Raw genomic sequence first — 25,238 nt, forward strand, 5'->3', positions numbered from 1 at the left:
TACTGATTATTTTCCAACAGCCCAAAGTTTTTTGTACTGCAAGATAGCATCTCATGGTATTGTCATTCCTGAAGTGTAATCTAGTAAAATCAATGCTAAAAGATTACTTTGGTTGAGATGCTTTTCTTGGTATGGAGTCTTGTGCCTTGACAGAGATGAAGACTTCACAGATAGTAAATACTTGCTTTGAATTTGGGAAATTCCAAAGGAGGACTAGAAAGCTAGTTGTTTGGGTTTTTTTTAATGATATCTTGGGTTTTTTTGTGTAATCTCTGTGTATAAGTTCAAACCACGCTTGGTGAATTTGAAATTGCTGTTTACTAAATGAGAAGGAAGTTATTTTATTGGCTACTGGCATGCTTTACAGTCTAAATGCCTTGATGTTGGCAAGGCTTTTTCAGTCATTAATTATACTGCTTGTAAACAATCCCATCCAATTTTTTTTCTGTAATGCAGATATTAGTGTTTTAACTTCAAATCAGAATAAGTACTACTTGGCAGCTCTGTGAGAGATTGCCTTTTCTTTTTAAAATCAGATTTGAGGCTCAAGTATTTCAATTGAGCAAATTAGATAGGAGATAATAGCATTAGGAAGTTCACAATCCACTTAGATAATGGCATATTTTTGCCACAGTGGTGGCAGTGTTGCTTTTCTCATCTCAAGAGTCATTATTTTGTGGTTTCTCCTGCAGAACTTGAACAAGGCCACCAATGCCATTCAGAAGCAGATAGATTTGGTCAAGCTTCATGAAAAGTCCAAGAAAAACTTAGAAGAAGAAATTCAAAATTATAAGAACGAAGCTCAGAAACAAAGGAAGATTATTTACCAGTTGGAGAAAGATAGAGATTGTTTCATCAGTGAAGCCAGTGATCTCAAACAGAAGGTAGAACACCTTTTTGTGCAAGTTGTTTTTTGCTCTTTTAACTTGTGAAGCCGTGAAGATCAGACATTCATTTGCCTATGTTCTGATGGGAGAAATCTTTGATAAATGGTTTTCAGGCAGTTTACAAAGATTTCTTCTTTGAAGTGTGTTGTCCACTACTGTGTTTCAAGTCTCTCTGGGGAAACCTTAGCAATGACTACTTATTCTACGAGAAGCTTGGGGTATAGCTGTGTAGTTCTCCTATTCTTCAATCATCTGGGAAGTGAAAGTAGGGTGGGAGTTTGAACCAGAGCCTCTGGCTTCTCATAGCTCAGTTCTGCAACTGCAACTCTTGCATGCAGTTGGAAATTAATCTTTGATTGTTCTGTTTTGTCTGCAAAGGACCTTATTTTAATACTACTGACATCCTCAAATTCTGTTGAAGCTAGTGAGAGACTACAGTGATTAACATCTTTGTAAGAGATCAGCATTTTGTATGATTAATGCCAGTATGTGTAAAACATCTGATCATGTTCAATCTCATCTACAGAATGGATTTTCCAGTACCAACTACAGACAAACACTGCATAAAACTTGTGCTGTATTGTGCCCATTATTCTTTATGGCTTTATTCCTGAACTGTACACAGGAACGTGGTTGTGACATATTCCATTAGCTGCTGAAGATCACACTGAAGGGCCCTCCAAGAAGATCATTGATTTACTGGGATTGGCTTTCAAGGTGTTTCAACTCAGAAGTTATTTTTTCACTTTAGAATTATCCTTTTCAGCTAAATGTGACCAGGGGCTTTAAAATTGTTGTTTGAATGATGCATGCTCCCATCTCTGGATTACCTTTTGTCATTACCTAGGAATAATATTCTGTGGAAGTGAGATACATCTTCATTGCAAAGTTACATTTTGCATCTTTTCCTCGTAGTGCATTTCTAACAGAATACATATGAATTAAGAATGTTGTAAACTAGGGCCAGGGAGTAATTCATAACATTCAGAACTACAAGGCTTTTGCTTTCACTTTTGATTAAGATTACTCACAATATTTTGAGGGTTAAAGTGAAAAATGTTTGGTTTTCTTTTCTTTTTTTCCTGTCACTTTGCATGTAAATTTTCCATCACCTACAAGGCAGAGTAAATGGGTTGTGACACTTGAGCTGTTTGTATAATAATGCCTGTATTGTGACTTCAATTTTACAAAGGATTTCCGTGCTTCTCTGGTTCAGTAAAGGGGCAATTCTTGATTCAACTTGCAGGTGAGGAGAGGCAGGAGTAGTTTTGACCATGGGATTTTGTGAGATGATGGTCATGTCCCTGCAGAGGTTCCCTACGTGAGAAGGATAACACAGGATAAAATACAAGGGTAGAAAGAGGAGGGAGTATCGTGGTTACTATTTTTCATAGGTAATATTTAGGTTCAGTGTTTGATGTATTCAGATGTGTAAATGGAGAAAATGTGCTAAAACTTACATAATACAGGAACCATTTCACCATAGGTCAACACTCTTGTATTTTACTACCAATCAATCTCTAAAAGATCCTGCTGTACTCCTTCTGAATTATGGAAGAGCTTGTAAAGAGCCAAGCCCATCTAAGTCCAAAGATTTCTTGGAAATCCTACAAAGGCTGACAGAGCCATGCTCTCTCTAAAAGTTGCCTTGTTATTTACAGCAGGACTGAATTTGTAGTTGCAGAGCTGCTCTTTCAAAATCATTATTTACTGGGGAGTAACTGATGAACAGAGTTACATCCACAGGAATAAAATATTTTCATAGTGAGAATTTAGCTTAGTCTTGCTCTTCTAATTTTTGGCTGGCTGACTGGTCACTTGTACCATTTCAAGCCAGCATTACTTGCTGCATTACTTCTCAGTTAACCTGTACAAATATGAAAAAATCTGTTTGCTCTTTGTTGTGTAGCTTGGGTTCCTTAGCTACAAACATCAGTAGAATATTTCTGTTTTGGCTTGAAATACTTAGATTATGAAATCTTGGTTTTCCAGTGACAGATTTAGGCTTTTAGAAAGCAAGTAGTGAAGTAACTCTTTGAGTCCATCTGAAGCATAGGTATATCATTAAGACACAAGAAGGACTTCTCAGAGTTGTTGAACAAAGATAAGCAAATAAGGGTAGTACCAGAGCTGAGTTGTTGAGTAGGTTCACTAAGCTGAACAGGTAACCAGCACCAAATGAATGAAGTAAGCAGGTGAAAATTCTGTGTACAGAAGGAGACTGTCAATTTTGAATTCTTTCTGCTTAGCTTTGGTTTCTCATTACCAAATCTGAAAGGTGTGTACAATCAGCACAGTCATAATTGAGGATATTCTATTGAGAAACATTGCATATATCTTTTCTGGATTTATGAGAGGGAATCATTTGAGTTTAGTAACTCCTGAAAAAGCAGAGTCAGCATCCTGACTATGAGCACCACATTGAGAAACTTAGTCCATGAGCTTATTGCACTTAGATTGCATCAAAACCAAGCAAAAGATTTACAGATAGAGTGACCTACTTTCAAATCTTGCTCCAGCCTCTGATTGCTGTGGTGCTAACTGAAAGCATACCTTATTGATTTCTACTCCCTACTATTACTATTGACAGGTTGTTTTTAACAGAAAGGGAAAAGGCAAGAGTGGGTTATAAACTGAGGCTATGTTTTTGTATTGCACTGTAAGCAGTTCCTAGGATCCTCTGCAGTCAGCTTCAAATGTACTAGAATTGTATTCCTGTGCTGTAATAACATTTTCTATATTTAGCAATCCCCTATCTTCAGAGTGGATTGTGATAGAATAATCAATTAATTAAGCTCCTGCCCCGTAGTTAGACCTAACAAGGCTTTACTGCTAAGCAAGGGACAACTTTGCCGACTGCAAACTTAGCAGTTATTGACTATCTGATGTAAACATTTTTATATGCTTCTGCATCAAATGTAAATCAGAGCTCAAATGGCTGCTTTCAAAACCAGTCTGGAGATCTGGCTATGCAGTGCTGTTGTAAGTGAACTTCTTTCCTGGATTTTGTCCATAAGATTCCTCAGCTTTTTGCTTAATGCTTTCATCTTTTTCCTGGCTTTTAAGTATGGCATTCCTTTCTCCCTCAGGCAGGGAACCCCTCAAAAAAATGATGTTCCTGACATGTGCTCCTTAGTTTATTTTTATTTTTATCATCTCTTTCTATCAATGAAAGCATTGGATTCTATTTGACTAATACCTGTGTTCCTTGGTTTTCGTATTTGTATGGTAAGAGGAAGATTCTTATTCTGGAAAAAAAAAAAATTAAGAAGTGTACATTAGGAAGCCCACCATAATGATTAGCAATTATGTGAATTTTTGCTCTTTCAGTGTAGTAATTCTTATGTATTGTTATGTTGGTAACTATTTAATGAAGGTGTCTGTCACATTCTGTATTTTCATTCATTGATGCTTCATATGATCATTTGTCGACAATCTGCTATGTTACTCTGTTCTCTTTAGTGAATCATTATTTATCCTCTTTAATGGGAAAAAGTAATTGTGATTACCTGCTTATTGAGATTCAAGTTTGGAATCTACAGTTTATGATCAGATATGTATTCTTATTTTTTTTAAAAGTTGAGGCTTTGGAAGTCAACTGGATTTCACAGTAGAGGTGTAAATGCAGGGCTTTTTTGAAAATGTTGTCTTTCTATCCATCTTATCATGCCAATGACCTCCAAAATCATGTTCCAAGTCTAGCTTTGCTTTGTAATAACCTAAGGCCATTCTTAATGGAAGCTGCTTATGTTGATTTTGTTGAGCCAGTTCAGTGGTGATACTTCCAGTAGATTGTTTTTAAGTTAAATATGTGTATATTTGTAAGTTTTAATCTTGAAGGAAACAACCATGGTATCAGATTGAAATAAAATTCCTCTCTGTTAAGCAATCCAAAAAGGTTAAACTTTTACTTGGACAGAAGTGATTTTAGCTGTAGATTCAACTTCTTATCATGGAGATCTGGAGTTGTTGCTCTTGATTAAAATCATGAACTCAACCCATTTCAATAATCTTATGATGATTTAATCACATTCTTTTCCTTCTTTCTGCTTCAGGTCCTCCAGCACCTGAAAGATGTTGAAATACGAGAAGTGAAGATCTGTGATTATGAGAAGAAAATAGAAGAATCTGAGATTAAATTAAAACAGCAACAAAACCACTGTGAAACTGTGAGAACAGAGAGGAACCTGTACAGTAAAAATCTGATTGAAGCAAAGGTATAATAGTTTTCTCTTGTGTTTCCATCTTTGCTTATATTGTGTTTTGTTTTGTTTTAATTTTCTGATCTACTTTTATTTTGTTAAAAGGAAAACTCACTGGCTTAATTGCAGAAATGATTTCTGAATTCCTCTGGGAAAATGAATGTTTTAGATCCCTGCATGTTTATCTGGACAGTATGGATTTGGGCTGGAAATAGGAATTCACAGTCATTGTATGGTAATACTCCTACTTCAAACTGCACACAAAATCACAATGTAATGGAAATATGGATTTATACAACACTATCAGAAAATAAATTTCTTTCTTTCCTCCTTGAACCCACTCAATCCAATCCCTTTAGAAGTTGCAGGGTCTGCTTGAGAGAAAGAGTTTAATGGGAATAAGGTTGCCTCCTTATCTTTGTATGCACGTAAGCAGTAGTGTGAATTGTGCTTTAGAATGCGGAGGGAACACTTTCTCAGCTGAAGGAGAATTTTCTGGCAGAAGTAAATGCTTCTACCTTGTCCCTTTCAGTGAGTGTCATCTTCCTCTGATAATGATTCCTTCCATTCATAACTTTGCCTTCAGGATCTCACTAACAATACTTGAGGAAGAAAACAGATCACCTAAGAATGCACTTTGTTATTCTGATGTAAAGATCTACAATACTATACTAGTCCTGCTGTGGTTGACAAAGCCTGGGACCTTGGATAGCTGTAGTTTACAGTATTGGTCATTTTGGAGTAATGCTTTTATAACATAATCATAATAGATTACAATTTATGCTCTGATACGAATAGTTAGGTGTTTTGCTTGAGAAGCAGATGGGAACAAAATGTCCAAATACCTATCCTACTTGCTGATTGATTTGATTAGGAATGAACTGTTTTATTAAGTGAGTGAAATGCTTTGCTTGTCCACTACCTGCCTCTTGTCATTAGAATACGTTCTAGAAGTGATGCTGCGGTTCTTGCTACTCCCAAACAATCCCTTAGGAAAAATAGTTATAAAAAAAAAAAAATTGCAATTCAATGCTGATATTTTTTTTTTTAATATATATCCAGTATAAATTCTCTTACTTAGGAAGAACTGTTCAATCATATAAAGAAGCAATGAACTCGTCAGTCTCTTCAGTGTTTGAGTGTTACATGGCGGCATAAATAACACTGTTCAAGTTTCAAGTTATTAGAGGCTGTTATTTATACTTCAACTTAGTAAAGTAAAACTTTTCAGAAAGTACTTTTGTAAAGTAAAACAAATTTGCGCAAACATGTTTAGGTAAAGCTCGATAAAGGTGTTTGTGGATTGCATAACACAGAAGGGTCCCCACCTTACTGATGATCTCCATGCTGGCAGGCGTTCAGTATGATACAAATATATTTTGCGTTCATCTCTGAGGTTTCTTCTGTTGTTAGGAGCTCATTTGTTTACAGCAGTTGATTAGGAAACCTAATATTGCAAAATTGCAAAATAATTGTGTTGTCTTAGTGTTCTTCATCAACTAGAGAAGTAGGAATGTATTTGGGTATATATCTGGGCAGTAGATTTAAAATCTATCAATCCTTAGTTAAGAGACTTATGGGCTATTTAGTAAAACCTGCTTTTAACATGACGTGTGCAGGTAGATGAGCCTACTGGCGTATTATTACATCTATTTCCAATTAACTGAATTGTTTGTCTGGACCACCAAATAAGTGTGGAGTCCATGTTTGCCTTTTTTTTTTTTTTTTTTTTTTTTTGTAAGACCTGTCAGACTGGTAATCAGTACTTTCTCACTACTGTTTGCAGTGTCATGACTCAAGATCTTTGACTACATCATGAAAGAAAATGTTGCTCACTCGTCAATCCATGCATATGTGGACAGTGCTGAAAGAGCTCTAAACTTGATATGGTTCTGTATTGAAACAGAATGTATTAGTGTGGAAAATGCTACTCTGTCTTCTCTGTGAGGTGTTAACCCCCAGCAGAGGTCTAACAGCTCATAAAGCTACTTCTGCTAGATTCAGAAGAGCATGTCTGTCTATGCATTGAATTTACTAGCTTTGACTTCGTCTCACAACATGTACCATCAGTGCAGTCAGTCAATGAAACAGTTCCCTAGTGTTGCGTGGGCAGGCGCCCTTGTGTTGAGTGGTCAGGGTGGCCTCATCTCTGCAGTGCTAGCAGGCGTGTGTTTTGAATCTAAAATTTATACCAAATATTCTCATATCAGGGAATTTTTCATCTCTGAGCACACTTTTTCTACTTGTGTTTGTGTAAACTAACAAAAAAGCAGAATGGAGATAAGTTATACTCACAGAGATGTTTTTATCTTGCTCATAGCTATATTCATTTTCCTAAAAAACTTGGTTCCAACTGTTTACAACATTATTGAAAAACACAGTGCTTAGAAGCATGGAAACAAATGGATAGAATCAAAATCTTATTAATTTCAATTGACTGCTAGTTCTTATTTTGTGTCTAGAACTTCAAATGAGATGGCTTATTATACTCATTATTAATGAGCATTGTTGTTATCCATGGAGACCTTTTTCCAGCAACATCATGCTAGCGTAAAATAAAAAACATCATTTAATGAAACTGTTTTGTTCTGTTGTATTAAAAAATAATGTCTTGTCGTATGTATAACACATCTCTCAAGTACTGTAGTTTCGTTTTCCAGTATCAAAATGGCCTGAACTCCTTCACAAAAAACTTACTATTTTTTGGTTCTTTCTGTGATCACTTTCTGTCCTATTAGGATGAGATAACAGAAATGAAGAAGAGACTGAAAACTGTGACCCATCAGGGGGATCAACTGAAAGAGGAGATCACAAAGAAAGAGGAAGCTCTTGCGAAGGCACAGCTAGAACATCAGCAACTAGAGAGGGAAAAAGAATCATTGAAAGTAAGAGTCCTTACACAGACACACCTTATTACAAAGGGCAGCTCCCATGATTGTTGAGACTTCATTGTTTTCCTGGTCTGTGGGAGTTGTTTTGCTGTATTTTGTAAAAATTGAAGCCAGTTAAAGTGTTTATTAGATCTGTTGGTTATACAAGTCTTCCACATATCTGACAAATTTAATCTCTGTAGTTATAGTTGGAAAGGTCCTAGACTGCCTTGAAGCTTTAAATCTCTTGGTCACTCAGTGTTTTTAATACTAAATTGCATAAGTGTGGATTTCGGTTAACCTGCTTGTTCTAAACTTTTATAATGGAGACCTTTTTAATTCAAGATTTCCTTTCTTTAAACTCTCTCTCTGTTGTTTTAAAGTGCAAACCCAATTAGGTTATTCTTCACAATCCTGATCTTGAAATCTGAGCTGGAAGTGCTGTTCCTCCTTCTCAGCCCTGACAGCATCCCTTTTTTTAGATATACTATTAAATTTGTGATGAAACCTCAATACAATTTCTTGCTCTCTCAAAAGATGGAAGGAGTTTGTGTTCAAAACAACTTATTTTTCTCTTTACTAGGCACTAGAAAAAAAACAAACAAAACCACATCAAACAAACAACACCTACAAAACCTCTACAATTTCCACGGTGTTTTCTTTTGATAGCTTATTGTTGTGCTGCAATGACTTCTTAGGTTTTCAGCCCCACTCAGCAACGCTGCAGTAGTGACAAGATGTCAATAAAGTTTCATAAAAAGGTGATGAATTGTTTTTTTTTTTTTGTATCTGATCTGCCTCAGAGTTGCTCTATCAGTGATGGAGGAGTCAATTAGTGCCTCATTTTCCATGTGCAGCTTTCTGCCTTAACTAGTTGCCAATTCTGTCTCATCACCTCAGAATTGTCTGCCATTCATTTGACAAACATATGATTGCTACATGGTTTACCCCGTCAGTTATTCACCAGCAAGTGTGTCCATGGACTGACATTACATCAGTGGATAGCTTCAGGGCTTTGTGGTCTACTACCTGAACATTTCTGCTGAATACTAAAGCAGAGGAGGATTCAAAGAGGAAGCTGACTGACACTGGCACAAAAAAACCCAATTATTTGTGTAGCAAGCCAACTTCAATTTGTCCTGCTTGCACTGATGTGAAGGAAGCAAGCTGTTCCCAGGAAATCAGTTTAAAGAATGTGCTAAAGCATGGAGGAGTGAGATTCATAGGAATGAGATTATAGAGACATTGGACTTATGCTTAGCTCTGCAGTCAGAAAGGTCTTAAAGATGTGTGATCATGGCAAATGAATCATGGGATGCCTGATCCAAGCTCCATTAAAACCAGTACAATGCCATCTTTTGGTTTCAGTTGACCGTTTGAAAATATGTATTTAAAAGCTATAAGAAGTATGGCTGTCCAGGTTTGAGATGCTGTGAAGATCTTCTGTCCTTTTATTTTTTTAGCATTTTCTAGAAATCTGAATGTGAAACTTTTTACTGTTAGTGTTATTTCAGCATTCTCTGTCCAGTCCATTTTGCATTTTCTATAAATCTTTATTTTTCTCCCATTTTTAAAGCAAATACAAAAAACCCCGTCACTTCCTGCAGTACTCAGAACCTAAGCAGGAGTTTGGTTTGAGTTCAGTTTGAGAAGTTGGCATATGAATGTCCCGTATGAATTCTTCCTTCTTGCTGACTGTCCTTCAATTTTTTTGTAGACTCTCTGAACCAACCTTAAATGAGAAATGCTCATTTAGAACAGTTTCAATCCTGACACTTTTTCTGTCATTTCTTTTTCTCTGTACATAGATCCTCATATTGTGATCTTCAATATATTTAATCTCAGTGAAAGTCCTGTTACTTTGTAGGTCACGTGTGTGGCTTAAAGCATTTGTGTTCTTCGCTGTATAAGGTTGTTGAGATCTACTTTAACTTTGTACGTTTCAGGGAGATTTGTTTACATAATGTTTGCTGCCAACATCTGCTGCCACTCCTTATTTACAGTTCATAATTTTTGTGACATAAGGAGAACACAGAATTTTGATATATTAAAAAAATATTATCCAGCAATGTGTAATGCGTGTGTAGTTTGACATCTGTAGACAGCTTTTGCACACTCTTGATCACATTTCAATATGAAGTGGCTTGCGTTTTTCTTCAGCTGATGGATTCTAATAAACATCCAACACTGAGTAAGAGAGATATGAAAGTTGCATTTATAGGAATATGAAAATTTTATTAAAGTAAGAATTGAACATGTTATTTTATTATGATGATGGAACTGTATTTTTCTGTCTTAAATCAATAGTTTTAGGTGCAGCCTTCATCGCAGCCTCATTCTTTCAGCACTCAACGATGCTGTTTCTGAAAAGGCTTCATGAACGTTATCCTTTATAAGGGTTGGAGTTGTGAAAGTGTCTTCTAGTCAAGGCTTGAAAGTTTCCACATCTGTGAAAACAAACAAGTCACCTGGTTTCACTTTGTCCGTAGCTAATTGCCTACTGCTAAAAATGTCTAATAATCCAAGATGACTTCAGTGTTTTTTTTTCTACTTATGTCTTGAATTACATTCATCACAGCAGCATAGAATTACTGGGTAGTTTCCAAGATTTGTGTTAGTGGCACATGGTCACTGTAACAATGCACTGCTTAAATTTTGCTCAAGGGCAGTCCTTCCTTTTCCAGTCTTCTACACTTCCACTAAAAATGCTCACACTCTTTAATTTTGCTCTTTTGTGCCTAGTTGCCCTGCTCTCCATATATTCTTTTATTCCAGTCTGAAGCGTATCTTGACTAAATAATGATTTGTACAGTGTAGATCACTGTCCTTTCTAGCAAGATGAGTTATCTTTTCTCACAACCCACCCTTGCTTTGAACTTGTCTGCTAGATTTTTTCAACAAAGTAGCTACTCAATTGAAAAAACCCTCCAAATATCACCATTAAAAAAAATACTAAATGAGACTCCTGAATTATGACTTGAACCATTATTATAGATAATTCTTCTAAATTTCTGTTGTGTGTAACATTATTAAAATACTGTTTGCAATATTTATTTATGGGTCTTCATCTTGTTTGTCTTAGAGATTTATTCTTAAAACTAACAAAATATGCCCTTGTTAGGAAATGAAATGAATGTATGAAATAGTATTCCTAATTTATAATCCCAGATATATAATGAGAAGTTGTTACTAAGCACGCCTGACCTATATTATTTGACTCCACTAGGCTGAATTACTTAAGATGAAAAAACAAGCTCTGGAGACCAAGAACTTTATAGAAAATCAGGAGGCAGAAGAGAGAAAACTCCTGAAAATTATTGCTGAGGCTGATGCTGAGAGGCTGAAGCAGAAGAAGGAATATGACCAGGTAGGAATCTCAGATTTGGCTTTTCCAACACACTGCATTCTGTTCCCTCAGTTCAATGCATTTTTAAGTTCAAGATCCTCAGCTACTGCAAAAATGGTACTTCTAAAGTAGTGCTAAAGTCTTCGTAGTGCTATTGAAATAAACATTCTAAGGTACTGAAGTGAGTGGAATGATGTCGTTTACATATTATTCAGGAGACTGACCTCTAATAGGAGAAGCTGCTAAGCCATTGCTATTGTTTTTTTTTCATTAATAACAGTGAAACTTAATGCATGTGATTTTCACTGATGGAAATGTAATAATGATGCTTTGAAGCTGTGCTGAGGAACTGTAACTGAGATTATTGCTTTGACCTACATCCTTAGGTTATTAATGAGAGAGATGTCCTTGGGTCCCAGCTTGTTCGGCGCAATGATGAGGTGGCTCTTCTCTATGAAAAGATCAAAATCCAGCAATCCATCTTAAACAAGGGTGAGACTCAGTACAGGCAGAGAATGGAAGACCTTCGGCTTCTCAAGCTGGAGATCAGAAAGCTTCGTCGTGAGAAGGGAATACTTGGTAAAACTGTGGCTAATGTAGAGGAACTCAGGTAGAAAATCTGATTAATACATTTTTGTAGCAACTGCATGCAGGATTCTGTATTTGAGATAGAATTATTTTCATATGTGATAAAGATTTGTATCAACAAACATTATACCTTGGAGAAGAGGATTATTTGCTTTGACCTTACACACACTGGATTAAGTTCACAAAGGAGCTAATCAGTGAAAATTAAAATATAAAATGAATACAAGAGAGGAAAAAAACATCTTGTCCTAAGCTGAAGTAGTTTCCAAATTTCACCTTGTACTGTGAGTTACTGCCTGCAGAATAAACTTGATAGAGAGCAGCAAAGATGATGTTCGTAGTTCAGTGAGCTACTTAGTGGTACCTAGGGCCCAAATTAGTGGAACTGCTTTTTATTAGGCAATCTGCAGAGGATGGGGAGCAATTGACATATTTATAACAAACTCCTACTCATTTTCAGAGCTTTTTATTTCCAGATTTATATGTAGACTTGCTCTGAGAGAAAGATTTAGTTAAATTTTCATTGAAGGTTGTGTTTCTTTAAAACGAAATTTTAATGGCCCTGGTCTGATTTATTTCCTCCTACTCTGGCTTAATACTTCCCTTCTTTTTTTTAACCCTCCCAAGCTTAAGGTATATTCTTTGCTGACATGAAGCTATTGTGATTTTTCTGTAGAATCAGACTTGGTTTGTAAGAAGCAGCAGGCATGTTGTCAGCAGAGAACCACTGTGCTGCTCTATATAGATATTACACTTTTGAGTGAGACATTTCGGTTAACTATATGAGTATAACTCCTTGGCCTTCACTGGAACAAATTTACTTTGGTCTGTGGTCAGTCCATTGACTCCCGTGAAATTATGCTAGCTTGATTTGGTGTAAGATAAAAAAGAACTGGGCACAAAACGCTAGCAACTGCAGTTTTCATTGACTGACTGCAGACAGGAATAGGATTTGAATTCTTTGCCCAAATGCATTCAACTGAAAGCCTGTTACAGCATTGCAACTCAGTAAAGGCATTGAGGTACAGTGCTATACATGCCATGATGGGTGGATCAATTCTTGCTAACTACAGCAGCAATCGCATACTTTAATGAAGTCCAAAACTATCATGAAAGCTGTCTGTTGAAAGAGTCCATTTATCAGCTGTGCTGCTAATTAGCTTTCTTGATTTGCCAATTGGAGATGTTCTTTTTTTCCTTTTCCATTACCTTGTCCAACCTCGCAGTTGTTTTTTTTTTTTTTCTTTAAAAAAAAAAAGGCCCTTTTTTGTCTAGTGAGCTAAATTCAATGCTGAGGTTGGCAGGGAAAGGTTCAGTGGAGCAGGCATATGGTGATTCTCCACTTCCTTTCCTCTTCAAGTACTTACAGGATCTGCCCACCAAAAGGGTTGGATCCTTGCAGAGCGTACCTTTTTGTTTCCTGCTTCTTCACTCCTTGACCCCAGCATATGAATCTTAGTTGTCAAAGCATCTTTGGATCATTCAATTAATTTTAAATTCAGCAACAAATAGTGTCTGGAGTCCCTTGAGGAGAGGAAGTAAGAGTAAAAGAAATCAATGTTGGTTTCTCCACAGAACGGTGTTCTTCATAATTAGGTCCTGCAATGTGTTTTCTTTACAGGATTGTGTGAGCCATGTTGTTTTAAAACCTTCTTCCAAACACAAACCCTCAGATTCAATACAGAGGCAATTCCATAACTCTGATTTGTAGGTTACTGCAGGTGAATTAACTGGGCTTAATGTACACAGAAAAAATTGAGTTGTGAACAAGGTTTCCTGAGAACTGATGAAAAGTCCCATTTTTGAATCATTCTTATTGAAGTGAATGAGGAGGTCTACCTGTGTTATCCTATAGGAACTTCTATACAGTGTTCTTAGTCAACTATTAATTTCAAGAGTTACTTTGCCAGTGTCGTAATGTGTGGAAGAATGGTTTCTTCATGTTCGTATTAATGCCTTGGATAGATTGGTTTGGTTTCATTGTGGAGTTTTTTGTTTCTTTTTTTTTTGTTTTATTCTGGTCTTAAGACAGGAGGTTCATCACATGCGGAAGGAGCTATTAAGAGAACAGACTCGGTGCAAAGTTTTGGAAGAAGAACTGGAGAATCCCTTGAATGTTCACAGATGGAGAAAACTCGAGGTAGTGTCTCAGTATTGAGTTCCTAAAGCCCATATTTCCAAATCAGTGACACAGCACAAAACCTATTTACTTTACTGTTATGCAAATTATATGGAAGGGCAGTCAGACTGAAATTTCCATGGTACCAAAGGAATAGTTAACTGCTGAATGGCTTCCTTGCACAATGCAATCATTGTTATTTTTGTATCATTTTCTCAATGAAAAATTGCAGAGGGAATTGTAAAGAGCCAGTAGAATGCTAAAGCGAGTATGAATGCATAAGGTGAATTTAGAAGGAGGTGGTTCCCTCACATAGGTGAAGCGAAAAAGGTGATGGGGAAAGGTATAATCCTGCTCTTACCAATTAGATTTAAATGTGAAGAAAGAATTAGTAAGGCTAATAGGACCTGTGGACTGGGAAACAGTCAGACCTGAAGTCACATGTCACATTTTTCACCAAATCTGTGAAAGAAGAAAAAGTACACATAAGCATTGGTGGGCTTCCAAAGGTAGTCATTCTGGGTAATGCGAGGTCAGCTGTTACGTACACAGCAAATCTAGCTTTTTGCGCTACTTGAACCTACCAGATGAAGTGGAAAAATAATAAATCTGTCAAGCATAGACCAAATACATGAGCATCAGTTGGCATCACTGCATATTTTCAAAGTAAGCGAGAGCCAGCTGAGATTTTTTTGGTTGCGTGGATCTCCTATCTGATGCCAGCCTGAGTAGCTTAGCTGCACTAGTAATGAGTGTTAACACGTTAGTCCTTCCAGAAGTAGAGTTGAATGTGTTTACTAAAGTAGTAGTTAATTTCTGTCCTTTTCATGCTGAGCTTAAAGATTGAGTGGTGTGACTAGCCCTTCTCACAGAAGGGAGATAAAGCAAAGGATGCTGTCCTCAAGGACATTTAGGCACAGTCTCTAGTAATGCCTTATAACAAAGGCAAGTCAGGCTGATGGAAACATCCTGTGTTGAGAGAATGAATTTATGAAGAATGATAATGGGTAATGATTTCTTTCCATTCTAGGTCAGTGGTTTGTATTTGAAACACAGAAAAACTGCCAGATGGCTGAATTCATATGAAATAATCCTGATGGGGTTTTGGTTCAATTCCTAAAGAACAAACACCCTCACATCACTACTGTTGTCACAAATTGGCACCATGTTTGGGCAGTGCTATGGAACAATCACAGTCTGAGTAGTTCATGGGGCCTAAATTACTGTTTAGCCTGGTTTCTCAGTAAATGATGCATTGTGAGTACTGTATGTGTATCTGTGTTAGTGTGTCTCAGTTACACTTGAATTGATTAGTTGATTTAGGTAAAATCTGATAAAGGGTAAAGAGCCATGAGATATCAAGGTTCTCATAGATTCAAGCAAATAAGCAGAGAATGTCTTCACTGAGGTATTTGCTGTGTTCAGTCCTTATGATCCACCACAGAAACCACATGGGAGAGGAAGAACCAAGTGAGAAAGAAGTGTTGTGCATAACCAGATTTCTTTTGTTCAAGCAAAAAAATTTCCCTCTCCTAAAATATCACTTGTCGCTGTTTGAGGTTTTTAAAACAGTGGGAAGTGCATGCACTGCTCTCTATATATTAGGAGACAATTTCAGTTTCTGCTAAAATGCTGACACTAACTGCCTTTTTCTTCTTTGTCACGTGGTTCTGCCAGTCTGTTGGTTTGGGGGTTCCATTCTGAAGGACTCCTACTTACAGTAGATGTTTTGATAGGTATTCAGATGTGTAGTAGTGCTAAACATGAGCATATTCTGACTGTTCTTCAAGAGGCAGAAATTTCTGACTCAGAACTGCTTGAATACTTGCCCTGGGAAACAACTAATACAGTTTCTCCTTCTCTGCATTTAACTTCATGTTTGTTACTTTTTGACACTTAGATTTTGTGTTTTTAATTTGCAAGCAAGAAACACAAGTTATAATAGAATTTTTGAGACTACTTTGCTTTTGTCTAGGCCAGTGACCCAAGTACCTTTGAACTGATCCAGAAAATACAGAGGCTACAGAAGCAGCTTATCAGCAAGACAGGTGAAGTGATAGAAAAAGAACTGCTCCTACAGGTACTGCAGCATTGGTAGATTGCTGTATTTTGTTATTATATTTGACTTACTCTGCATTCTCTGTCTTCTCAGATGTGTTTCCAGAATGTTTCCTAGATGAATCTTTGAATTACTTTTTCATGCTCCTTACATAGCTTTAGATGGCAGCACTGACACACTAAAAGAGAACAAATAGCATCTGATCAGTTAATTTTTATGTTCTGGTTTCTGATACCTGGATAACTCTGGAACATAAAATTAAAGGTTTGCCTTAGTGTATTAATGTTTTAGATTAACCTTCAAGTCAGTATTGTATTTTTGGCATGGCATTTTTTCATTTCAACCACGTCTACTTCGACCAGGACATGAAGGAAAATCTGTTTGATTCCATTTGTGCTTAGGTTGGCTTTTGACAGAAAGAGTCCAGTGGAGTTTGTGTAAATTGGAATCATGAAATCACAGGATCAGAAAAGACTCTTTAGATCATCAAACCCATCTAACCCCCTACATTACTAAATGTACCATGTTCTCAAGAGCCACATCCAGATGTCCTTTAACTCCAGTAAGATTTATGTTGTCAAAGCAAGCCTGAATTCCCATAGTGCAAACATTACTATCAAATGTGTTGTTTTCTTTTTTTTTTAAAAAAAAAAGGGGAATGTTTTGTGCTTCAACCATAGATGTCAAACTGAGAAAAGATTCTCCCTCCCTCAGGTGTAGATAGCTGTAGATGTGGTTTGAACATCTTGGTCTTAAATCCGCAATTTTGCATTAAGGTAACGAATGGTGTATTGTTATGCCTTTGCCTGAAAAATATGATCTTTATTACATAGTACTGAAGTGCTGTCTGTAAAAGAGTTTGTTAGCATAAGCAAATGAAGCAAATACAGCTTCAAACTTGCTGTGCTGTATCCATACACAAACCCAATTCTACCTGTGTGATTTTTATACAGCCTGTTGCTTATCTTGCCTTATCCTTAGTGTGCTTCCATTTAACTGTAATCTATAATCCTTAGTTAAAAGTGAAGAGCTGAGGTATAGAAATACTGAGTTATCTGACCAAGAAAATCTTTGAAATAGGTATTTGAGCCTAAGTTACTATAGTAGCCATTGGCACAATCTTTTTCTATAGCAGTCCCTTCTGCAACAGTTTATTATTTTCCTAGATTTAAGTCAGAGTTGGAATTAAATACTTAATAACAGTTCCAGATATGATACTTGAGATCCTTTGGGTCTTAATTCATGCATCATTTTCCTGTGCAAGAATGCTGAAATGAATGTCTCCTTTACTGAGAATGATGGTAAAGAAAAGGCCAAAAATACCATGCTTAGCATATGATTAGGGCTTTACCATCGACATTTTTGTGTATTTTTTCCGGTTTGCCACAGAGTTTTTTAGTCAAACACTAAGACTGACACAGAGTTATTTCATAGCAGGGTGTGGGTGAGGAGAGGTAATGAGAGATGGAGGACATTGTGACATTGCTTGGAGGGCAGCTGATTTCCTGTAAGGGCAGTGTGTCCAACTGGATAGGTCATTGGTGGTATAGGGCTCTTAAATTGAGTGTACTATTTGAACTTCTTCTGCTAAGTGGCTGGATAACATTGGACAAGTCTTTTTATTGTTCTTTGAACTACTTAACTTGTATACAGATAACCTTGTCTAACAGCCACAGACAACCCTTTGCACTGGAGCTGTAATGGTTGTTGGCCAAATCTGTGCTTCAAAGTGAAGTAGATTTTCTTTCCAGTTAGACAGCATGGTTCAGTCTCTGCCCACATTCAGGGGTGAGGGAACTACTGAAGACCTGTGCTCTTCCTAGTTAGCCCATTCACAGCTGTATTCAGTCAGAGACTGTAGGAGCTTAGAGAAACAAACTTATGAGGTTGCCTTTGCTTGCATAAATCATACTTCCTCTCTCAAAGTTGTCCTTATCCACATTTTGTCCTGTACAAGGGCATAGCCATTACATGTATCTGCTTTAAAATATTCTCAATCTCTTGCTATGTGTAATAGTTTTTAGGTATGTGGCAAATAGAATATTTTTTTTTTAGGTAAAACTTTTGAGCGTCTCCGTCTTTGATTTCTGTGTGTGCATATGACATAGCTTATATTCAATTACATCAAAGTGTAGTGATAAAATGGTGTGGAAAAAGCTATGTGGATTGGATATTGAATGTTAAAAACACCTTTGGAATCTAGAAATAACACAGGTCTGAGAGTGATTGAGCTCAGTGTCAGCAACCTGCAGTTTGATTTGTAGGCTATTCACCTTGCTGCATCCTCATGCAGAGCCATAATGCTTGTATAGGAAAAAATAATTCCATTTGTGTTGTATGCAATATACTTCTGTCTTCTGATTGTTCCTTTGTAAATAAAAGCAGGCTTATGTAGGGAACATGGACATAAGAATGGAAATTTTGCTAAGGAAGAATCACATTATATGGAATCATATAGAAAAGCGTCTGCTTACCTAACCTTTCCCACTGTGTATTTGATCATGTCCTTTTTAGTTAGCTTTTTCAATCTTTCTCATCTGCTACATCTTTAAAAACGATGCAGCTCTAAAGTAAGGCCTTACTATCCGTGCTATGTGATTAAAAGAATGATTTACTACATTTCAGTCAGAAAATTTGGGTAGCTGACAGTTCTCTTGTCCAGGTAGAATGCAGCTTGACTTGAAAATCTCATTAAAAATACCTTTCATAACCTATCATCAGACTTTTCCTGAGAAATATTGAATATGCAACATGATGAATGGTTTTGTACTATGACTTGTTAGAGTTGAATACTCTAATAATGAGATAGAAATATTTTTAAAATTCTAAATTTCTAAATTAATTAGTTTATAACCTATTTGCTATCAGCAAATAGAAGTGGGTATCCTGAGACTTTGAAAAGTAGATGCAAAGCAGTCAGTGGCCATACTTTCTTTTTTCATCTCAGGGTATTATCACACCTGTGAGCTGCTATGCTGATGAAAAATGCTGTCTTAAAAATCAGATCCAAAACCAAGGTCTTAAATACTTACGATCAATAAAAATCCAATGACTTTCTTTCCAAACATAGGAAATGTTACTTCAGGGTTAGCTGGCTTCTTTTTTTGAGTCATTACCTTCCACCTGAATTTTACAGTTAAAAGATACAGCTTTTGTTTTATTATTATTCCTTTCTAAACTTTTGAAAAATACTGCAGTGCTTTGTGGAGAAATGTGGGTTAAACGTGGAATTCCAGCAATGGTTGAAGGTCTTTGTGAATACATGGTATGAAGAAAATGCATTGTATAGCCTTAAGGTGTAATTATTATTAAACAGAAGAGCTCTGTTGACAATGTCTGAATGGGGAAAAAAATACAAACTTGCCCACTTTCCAGGTGGGGTTGTTCCCAGATCCCCCATGTGACTGAAGTACTACTGCACAATGAACAGTGATGTGTGGTAAGCACACAATATATCCGTGTTACCTGGTTATGATTAGGATTAACTTGGTTATAGGAACTTATCCCACTGCAAGTGAATTATGCACTGTTTTATTTCTTTCAAATTTAGTTCTTTCTATTGAGTGAGCTATTCTAATTTGATTTCATGTCTGACTGAGTGGAATTTTATTCAGCTGCATGTCTCAGAATGGGTAACAGTGGAAAGATTCACAGTATATGTCAGCTACCTCGGTTGTCAATCACCTCAGAAGATTGGTCATAAATGTAAAAGAGAAATGGGCAACCAACATTATTTGTGGAGGGAGGAGGCAAGGGGGGAAGCACATATACAGCTATATATATAGCTGTACATCTTATAGTGACAAATACAACATCTTACTACCTAAGCCTGTAGTACTGAGAATATTGTTGTTCTATATGTGTGCATTGTTCTCCTAGATGTGTGTGCATGCATTATATAATCAATATTATTTTAAATTCCTGAGTTCTGAATATCTTTATTTTTCAACAATCAAGGACTGAATAGGTAGGATGTGATGCTTCCAGGCCATTAGCATCTTGAGATCATAGTCTCAAAGAGCATGAGGGCAAAAGGCGTGATTAGCTCATATATCTGACTCATATTAGAGTTAGAAAACACCCACATGCCCTTGTACTGAGCCAAGATTTTAGCCAAACCCTCCAAAGAACTGATGGTACCACTGACAGAGAGTAGGAGGTGCAGAGGGGGCATTGCTGTCTTAGGTATAAATTAGCAGTTTCATTTCAGATATTGAAAGATCCAGGGAAGGGAGAGCAAAGGAGATTTTCTCTGTGACCTTGGGCAGGTTACTGAGCTTTTGCACACCTCACCTCAACTAAAAATGGAATAAAATCATTTCTATGCTAATAGTGGTGTGTGAATGAATATATTAGAGACATGACTCAATTCAGTAGTAACAGTAGCTAGCTAAACACTCAAAATAGGTAGATATATTATTTCTTCTGTGCTAACTTGATAGTAGACCTGTTGTATCCAATTTGAGGTGCTTGTTGCTATACTGTCTGAACAGATACATAACCATCTTTTCTCAGAGCTGCGACTGTAGTCTCATAAAGCTGCTGAGGGTTTATGCAGGCTGGCACCTGCTGAAGTCAGAGTTTTATTCCAGCTAAAGGAGGAGCTCTAGGATCTGCTTTCTTATCTTCATTATACAAAACTTCTGCCCATTTATTATATAAAATATTGTTTTTGCAATCTTGCAGTATTTCTTTTCAGCCTACTTCACAAAAGCCCCATCCTCTTGAAAACTGTTTCTTTCCTTAGGCTGGCAGTTTCATGAAGCAAGTTTGGTCCTTTGCTGATCTCCTGGTTTTTCATATAGCTCCCATTATGCAGCGCGTCATGCAAAAAATGTGTGCTCAAATGTTGAGTAAGAGATTTTCTCCTTGGAGAGCCCGCTTGGGAAAGTGGGAATCGCCCCCATTTTGCCTGCCTTTATTTTGGTATTCTGAATGCTCAGTTGAGTTTTATTTTAGATATTATCTGTACATCTTCAAAATGGTTGAGATATACTTCACCCCCTCAAAACTGGCATTTATATATTTTCAGTTGCTGAGTAGAGATTCTACTTAGGTTTAGAGTGTAGCCTACTTGTATGTTACATCTGGTGTTTGAGTATTTTTTGGCAGAATTGTCTATTTTCTTAAAAATAACTGCAGTCCCCTTCAGAAAACTAATGACTATAGAATGCCAAAGTCTCTTTTGACCTACTCATTATTATTGTTTCTTTGTCATCTTACCTTTAGAGAGATTTTAGTGAAGGTAGTTTGAGAGAGTGCTTTGTATGCACTGAAACTTACAGGTGAACTGCAAAATCCACTGGCAAAATACAATCCTTTTTTTACTTCTCTTTTATCATTTTATATATAAAGCCAGTTTTTTGAAGGGATTTTTCCATCCAAAAATGAAAAGGAAAAAAAATTTTTTTACTTTTTTGTACTTCACTGGGACTTGGCTCTTTTCTCTCTCTCTCTCTTTTCTGGGGGATTTGAATTTGTCTGGAAGCACTGGATTAATGCCCTGTCTTAAGGCTGAAGCTAGCAGTTCCCTCATCCCTCAATTAAAGCAGTGAGTATATTGAATTTTAGAGCCTTTCTTTGCTTCAAGGTACCATTCCCATTGGCAGAAAAAAAAAAGACATTTTTTCTTATTCAGCTTATACCAACTCTCGAATGGCAGAAGATTGTCTTGCCAGTGTAATTGCATCTAATTGCTTAGCCACACAGTGGCTGTGGCCACATCAGCACAAAGAAGTCACGCTGCTAACTGAGAAAGCTAAGCTGGCAAAACGTTTAGCCACTGATCAGATAGTTCCTGACATTTAAAAAAAAATGTCCTTTCCTTATGGAAGGGTTGTTATGTATCTTGAGGAGAATGAGTATAGTAGTACCCCGTTGAGTGTAGCTTTTGAGTTTGACTCCAGTTTCAGTTAGTGGCTGAAATTTCCAGGGATTTATAGAGATATGTAGAAATGAGAAACACTGCATGGACTCTGGCCTGAGCTATACTCTTGAGTTTTCAGATGAGTATGAATTGAAGAAAAAATTATTTCCATAGTGTTGTGTACTGACAAGTTGGAATTAGTCACTGCTGCATCAAAGGGCTTTGTTTGGAAACTGGACTCTGAAGAGAATCTTTTTTTTTTTTTTTTATTAAAAAAAAATGTTTTCCCATGAACTCTGGCTGTAGCCTAGTTCTAACTAGTAAGAATTACATATATCTAATTATTAGTGCAGTATTTTGGTGCACAGCAGTCTACTGAGTTAGTGCCTTCAAATTAATTTCATCCCAGTGCCTTGAATTTGCTTTGAACTGGAGTCTCAAAGGCAGTATGAGACACATGAAGGTACTTCATATGCTGTCATTCTTCAGGACTAATTTTTAAGTTATTTCCTCCTTTTGCCATCCTTTCATTTTCCTTTTGTTGAGCTTGAAACAATCATTGTTCAAGTAGGTCTTTGAATGTGGATTTTTACTCTGCCTGTAAGGGCAAATGTTGATGTTAACTAGAACAATTAGGCTATCTTTCAATGATTCTGTGCCCCCATACAATTAGAATTTCTCTGGTGCCTTTTACTTTGCCACTGATATTCTTTTTCTACTTAATTATTAATTTTTTTATTAACATTCTCATTTGCCATAGATGCTGGCTGTGTATCCAGCAGGGTTCTGTGAGCAGTATGGAACCATTCACACTGAGCAAATTGTAGGACCATTGTGATATTTCTCTGTGCAGTGTACTTGAGTTCAGATGCAATTCTATAATGATGTAGTAAGTAATGGCATTTCGTAAATGAGACAGTTAACAGGCTCACTTGTGTGAAGATATATTGAGGGTCTGAATATCTTGAAAACTTTGAGCTTTAAGAATTAAGTAGGTATTCAGCTCTTATGCTAGCTCTCCTCAGAAGGGAGTCCATTTCTATTTCTACATATTTTGAATATAGTCCTTGGTAAATTAGGGTTTATTTTAGTCCTTCTAATCTCAGTCCATCCAGAATTAGAAGGTGTTCTATGCTATGGAAACTTACAGCATGATAAACTGCTCTAAAAACATACTGACATTTATATTCTTTTCCTCCTCCCACATACATTCCAGTTCAAATGGGAAAGAATAAAGTCCTCCCATTAAAATAGCCTGTTTTGTTTAGGGTCTGTTGTTTAAAGAGGACATTCAAACATGGCAGAAAAGGTGATAATCGATTTAATGGCATCAGGTAAAGATCATCAGCTGTTCTTTACAATAAGAATACTGTTTTCCAATGAAAAGAATAGGGCATATATATCTGGCATTGGCAAATGGGAAGCAAAGAAGATTATTTAGTACCCCCCCCAAAAAAAAACAGTTTTGGTGAAGAATTATCTTAGTGGAAGGGTTTAATTCATTCTGAATCTTTGTGGAGCTTCATTGCTCTCATAAATGAAACAGATTTCGCACAATATAAGGTTTTGGACAAAAATTAGGTGCAAATTTATTTAAGAAATAAGAAGGAAACAGGTCAAAATACTAAATTCTGGGAATCTGTGCCATTTTTAGCTTCTCTACTGGTGTTTTGCCCAGAAATATTTCAGATTCTATTTACAAACATGAGTACGTTACAGGTGAAGTAAAGGTCTTGGAGTTTATGGGTGGAGTATGTACATGAACATGTAATGTTTCTAAAGGTTTTTAGGAAAAATACTGTATTTCCTTGTTTGAACTTGGATGAGAACTGTAGTGGGTCATAAAATGCCATCCGTCCACACCATGCAAGATTGATTTAATTACAGAAATACCATCCTTGATAGATGAATGTCAAGTATAGACTTGTTTCCTGCATTTTAATATTTGTACATTTAGTCCTTGAATTTTAGCATGCATGGGAGAAATTAGTGTTTTGAAGTGTACTATGGTTTATGGTTGTGCTTTTCCTCTGTCTTTTAACCTGTTTCTCTAGTCCAGATTTGATGTTTCCAACAAACAAGGAGCAGATGAATTGGCTTACCTGGCATGATGCTCCTGGGAATCTGGATTCATTTCTGTGTGTCTTCCAGGAGTTTTAGTAAATTTTGGCAATTTGTGTCAGTGCTGTGTCCAGGCCCTTTCGTAGGATAAGAGAATTGCTGCCTATCTGGAAGTAGTACTGCAGCTTAAGTGCATTAAAGATTGACCAGCATTCAGAGACTAAAAAGAGAAGGTTATGTAAACACTCCAAGTAAAAAACAAACAAACATCTCTTACCTGTAATCTGCATCAGGAAAGTAAAAACAGTAATCACCAAAGTGTTTTCTTCAAGTGCTTTTTATTTAGTCTGGACCTAGAAATCCTGGCCATGGCCATGCTGTGCCATTAAACTAAAAATATTTTGTAAAATGACGAATTCCTAAAGTTCTGACTCAGACGAAATTACCATTGGCTTCAGTAATAGTTCTCCAAAATAACTCTTGAATAAAAAGCTCAGGAATTGTTCCAGCAAATGACAAACAACTGAAACTGAACTTGTTTACTCCTCATTCCTGTATTCAGCATGTATCTGGAAGGAAATAAATCTGCTGTGCACCTCAAGGTAAAGTGTATTAATCAACTAGTTATCTTGTTAAGGGAAAGCAAATGACTTGCTGTGCTGACTGAATACACTGCTATGCACGAAGCTAGCAGTGCTGTTAGCAATCCAGTACTGACTGTTAGCCATCCAGAAGCTGCCAAAGAAGTTAAAATACTGGAGAAGTTCAACAGCAGTGCAGCAATACATCCACAAGCTCAAATTATAAAATGTGACCTAGAGCCAGTTGTGAATCTTTATTTTTCAGAAGTACAGTTTGTGGACATTATTCCATTAAGGCAAGTGTATCCTGCTTCTGCCTAAGCAGCAGGATATGGGCGTCCTGTTCCATTAAGGATTACTATTTTGTATGACATTAAAAAAAGGAAGACATTCCACAAGGACAGACTGTTATTAATTTATTTCAGTTCACTTATTTTCATTCATATGGGAGTGTAAATGTTGATTGGAAAATGTGCAGAAAGGTGCAGCAGCACTAAGGCTGTTTTGGAACAGTTAAGGGACAGGCAGTTAGAGTCACAGAATCATAGAATGGCCTGGGTTGAAAAGGACCACAACGATCATCTAGCTTCAACCACCTGCTATATGTGCAGGGTCGCCCAGAGCCACATCCAGCCTGGTCTTGAATGCCTCCAGGGATG

The 25,238-nt window shown here is 36.7% G+C and overlaps 1 protein-coding gene across 1 annotated transcript in view; it reads left to right on the forward strand.

Annotated features, from left to right (window-relative positions):
• The window catches only part of CFAP58 (cilia and flagella associated protein 58), a gene marked incomplete at both ends in the record, with an annotated part of 62,677 nt that overhangs the window by 24,268 nt on the left and 13,171 nt on the right, over positions 1–25,238 (forward strand). The window contains 7 exons of the mRNA XM_079535934.1: positions 693–884; positions 4,943–5,104; positions 7,828–7,974; positions 11,186–11,326; positions 11,692–11,915; positions 13,922–14,033; positions 15,988–16,092. Coding sequence (XP_079392060.1) covers positions 693–884; positions 4,943–5,104; positions 7,828–7,974; positions 11,186–11,326; positions 11,692–11,915; positions 13,922–14,033; positions 15,988–16,092 — 1,083 coding nt within the window. The remainder of the gene's footprint in view (positions 1–692; positions 885–4,942; positions 5,105–7,827; positions 7,975–11,185; positions 11,327–11,691; positions 11,916–13,921; positions 14,034–15,987; positions 16,093–25,238) is intronic.

Source organism: Tetrao urogallus (assembly GCF_951394365.1).
Source record: "Tetrao urogallus genome assembly, chromosome: 5".
NCBI lineage: Eukaryota > Metazoa > Chordata > Aves > Galliformes > Phasianidae > Tetrao > Tetrao urogallus.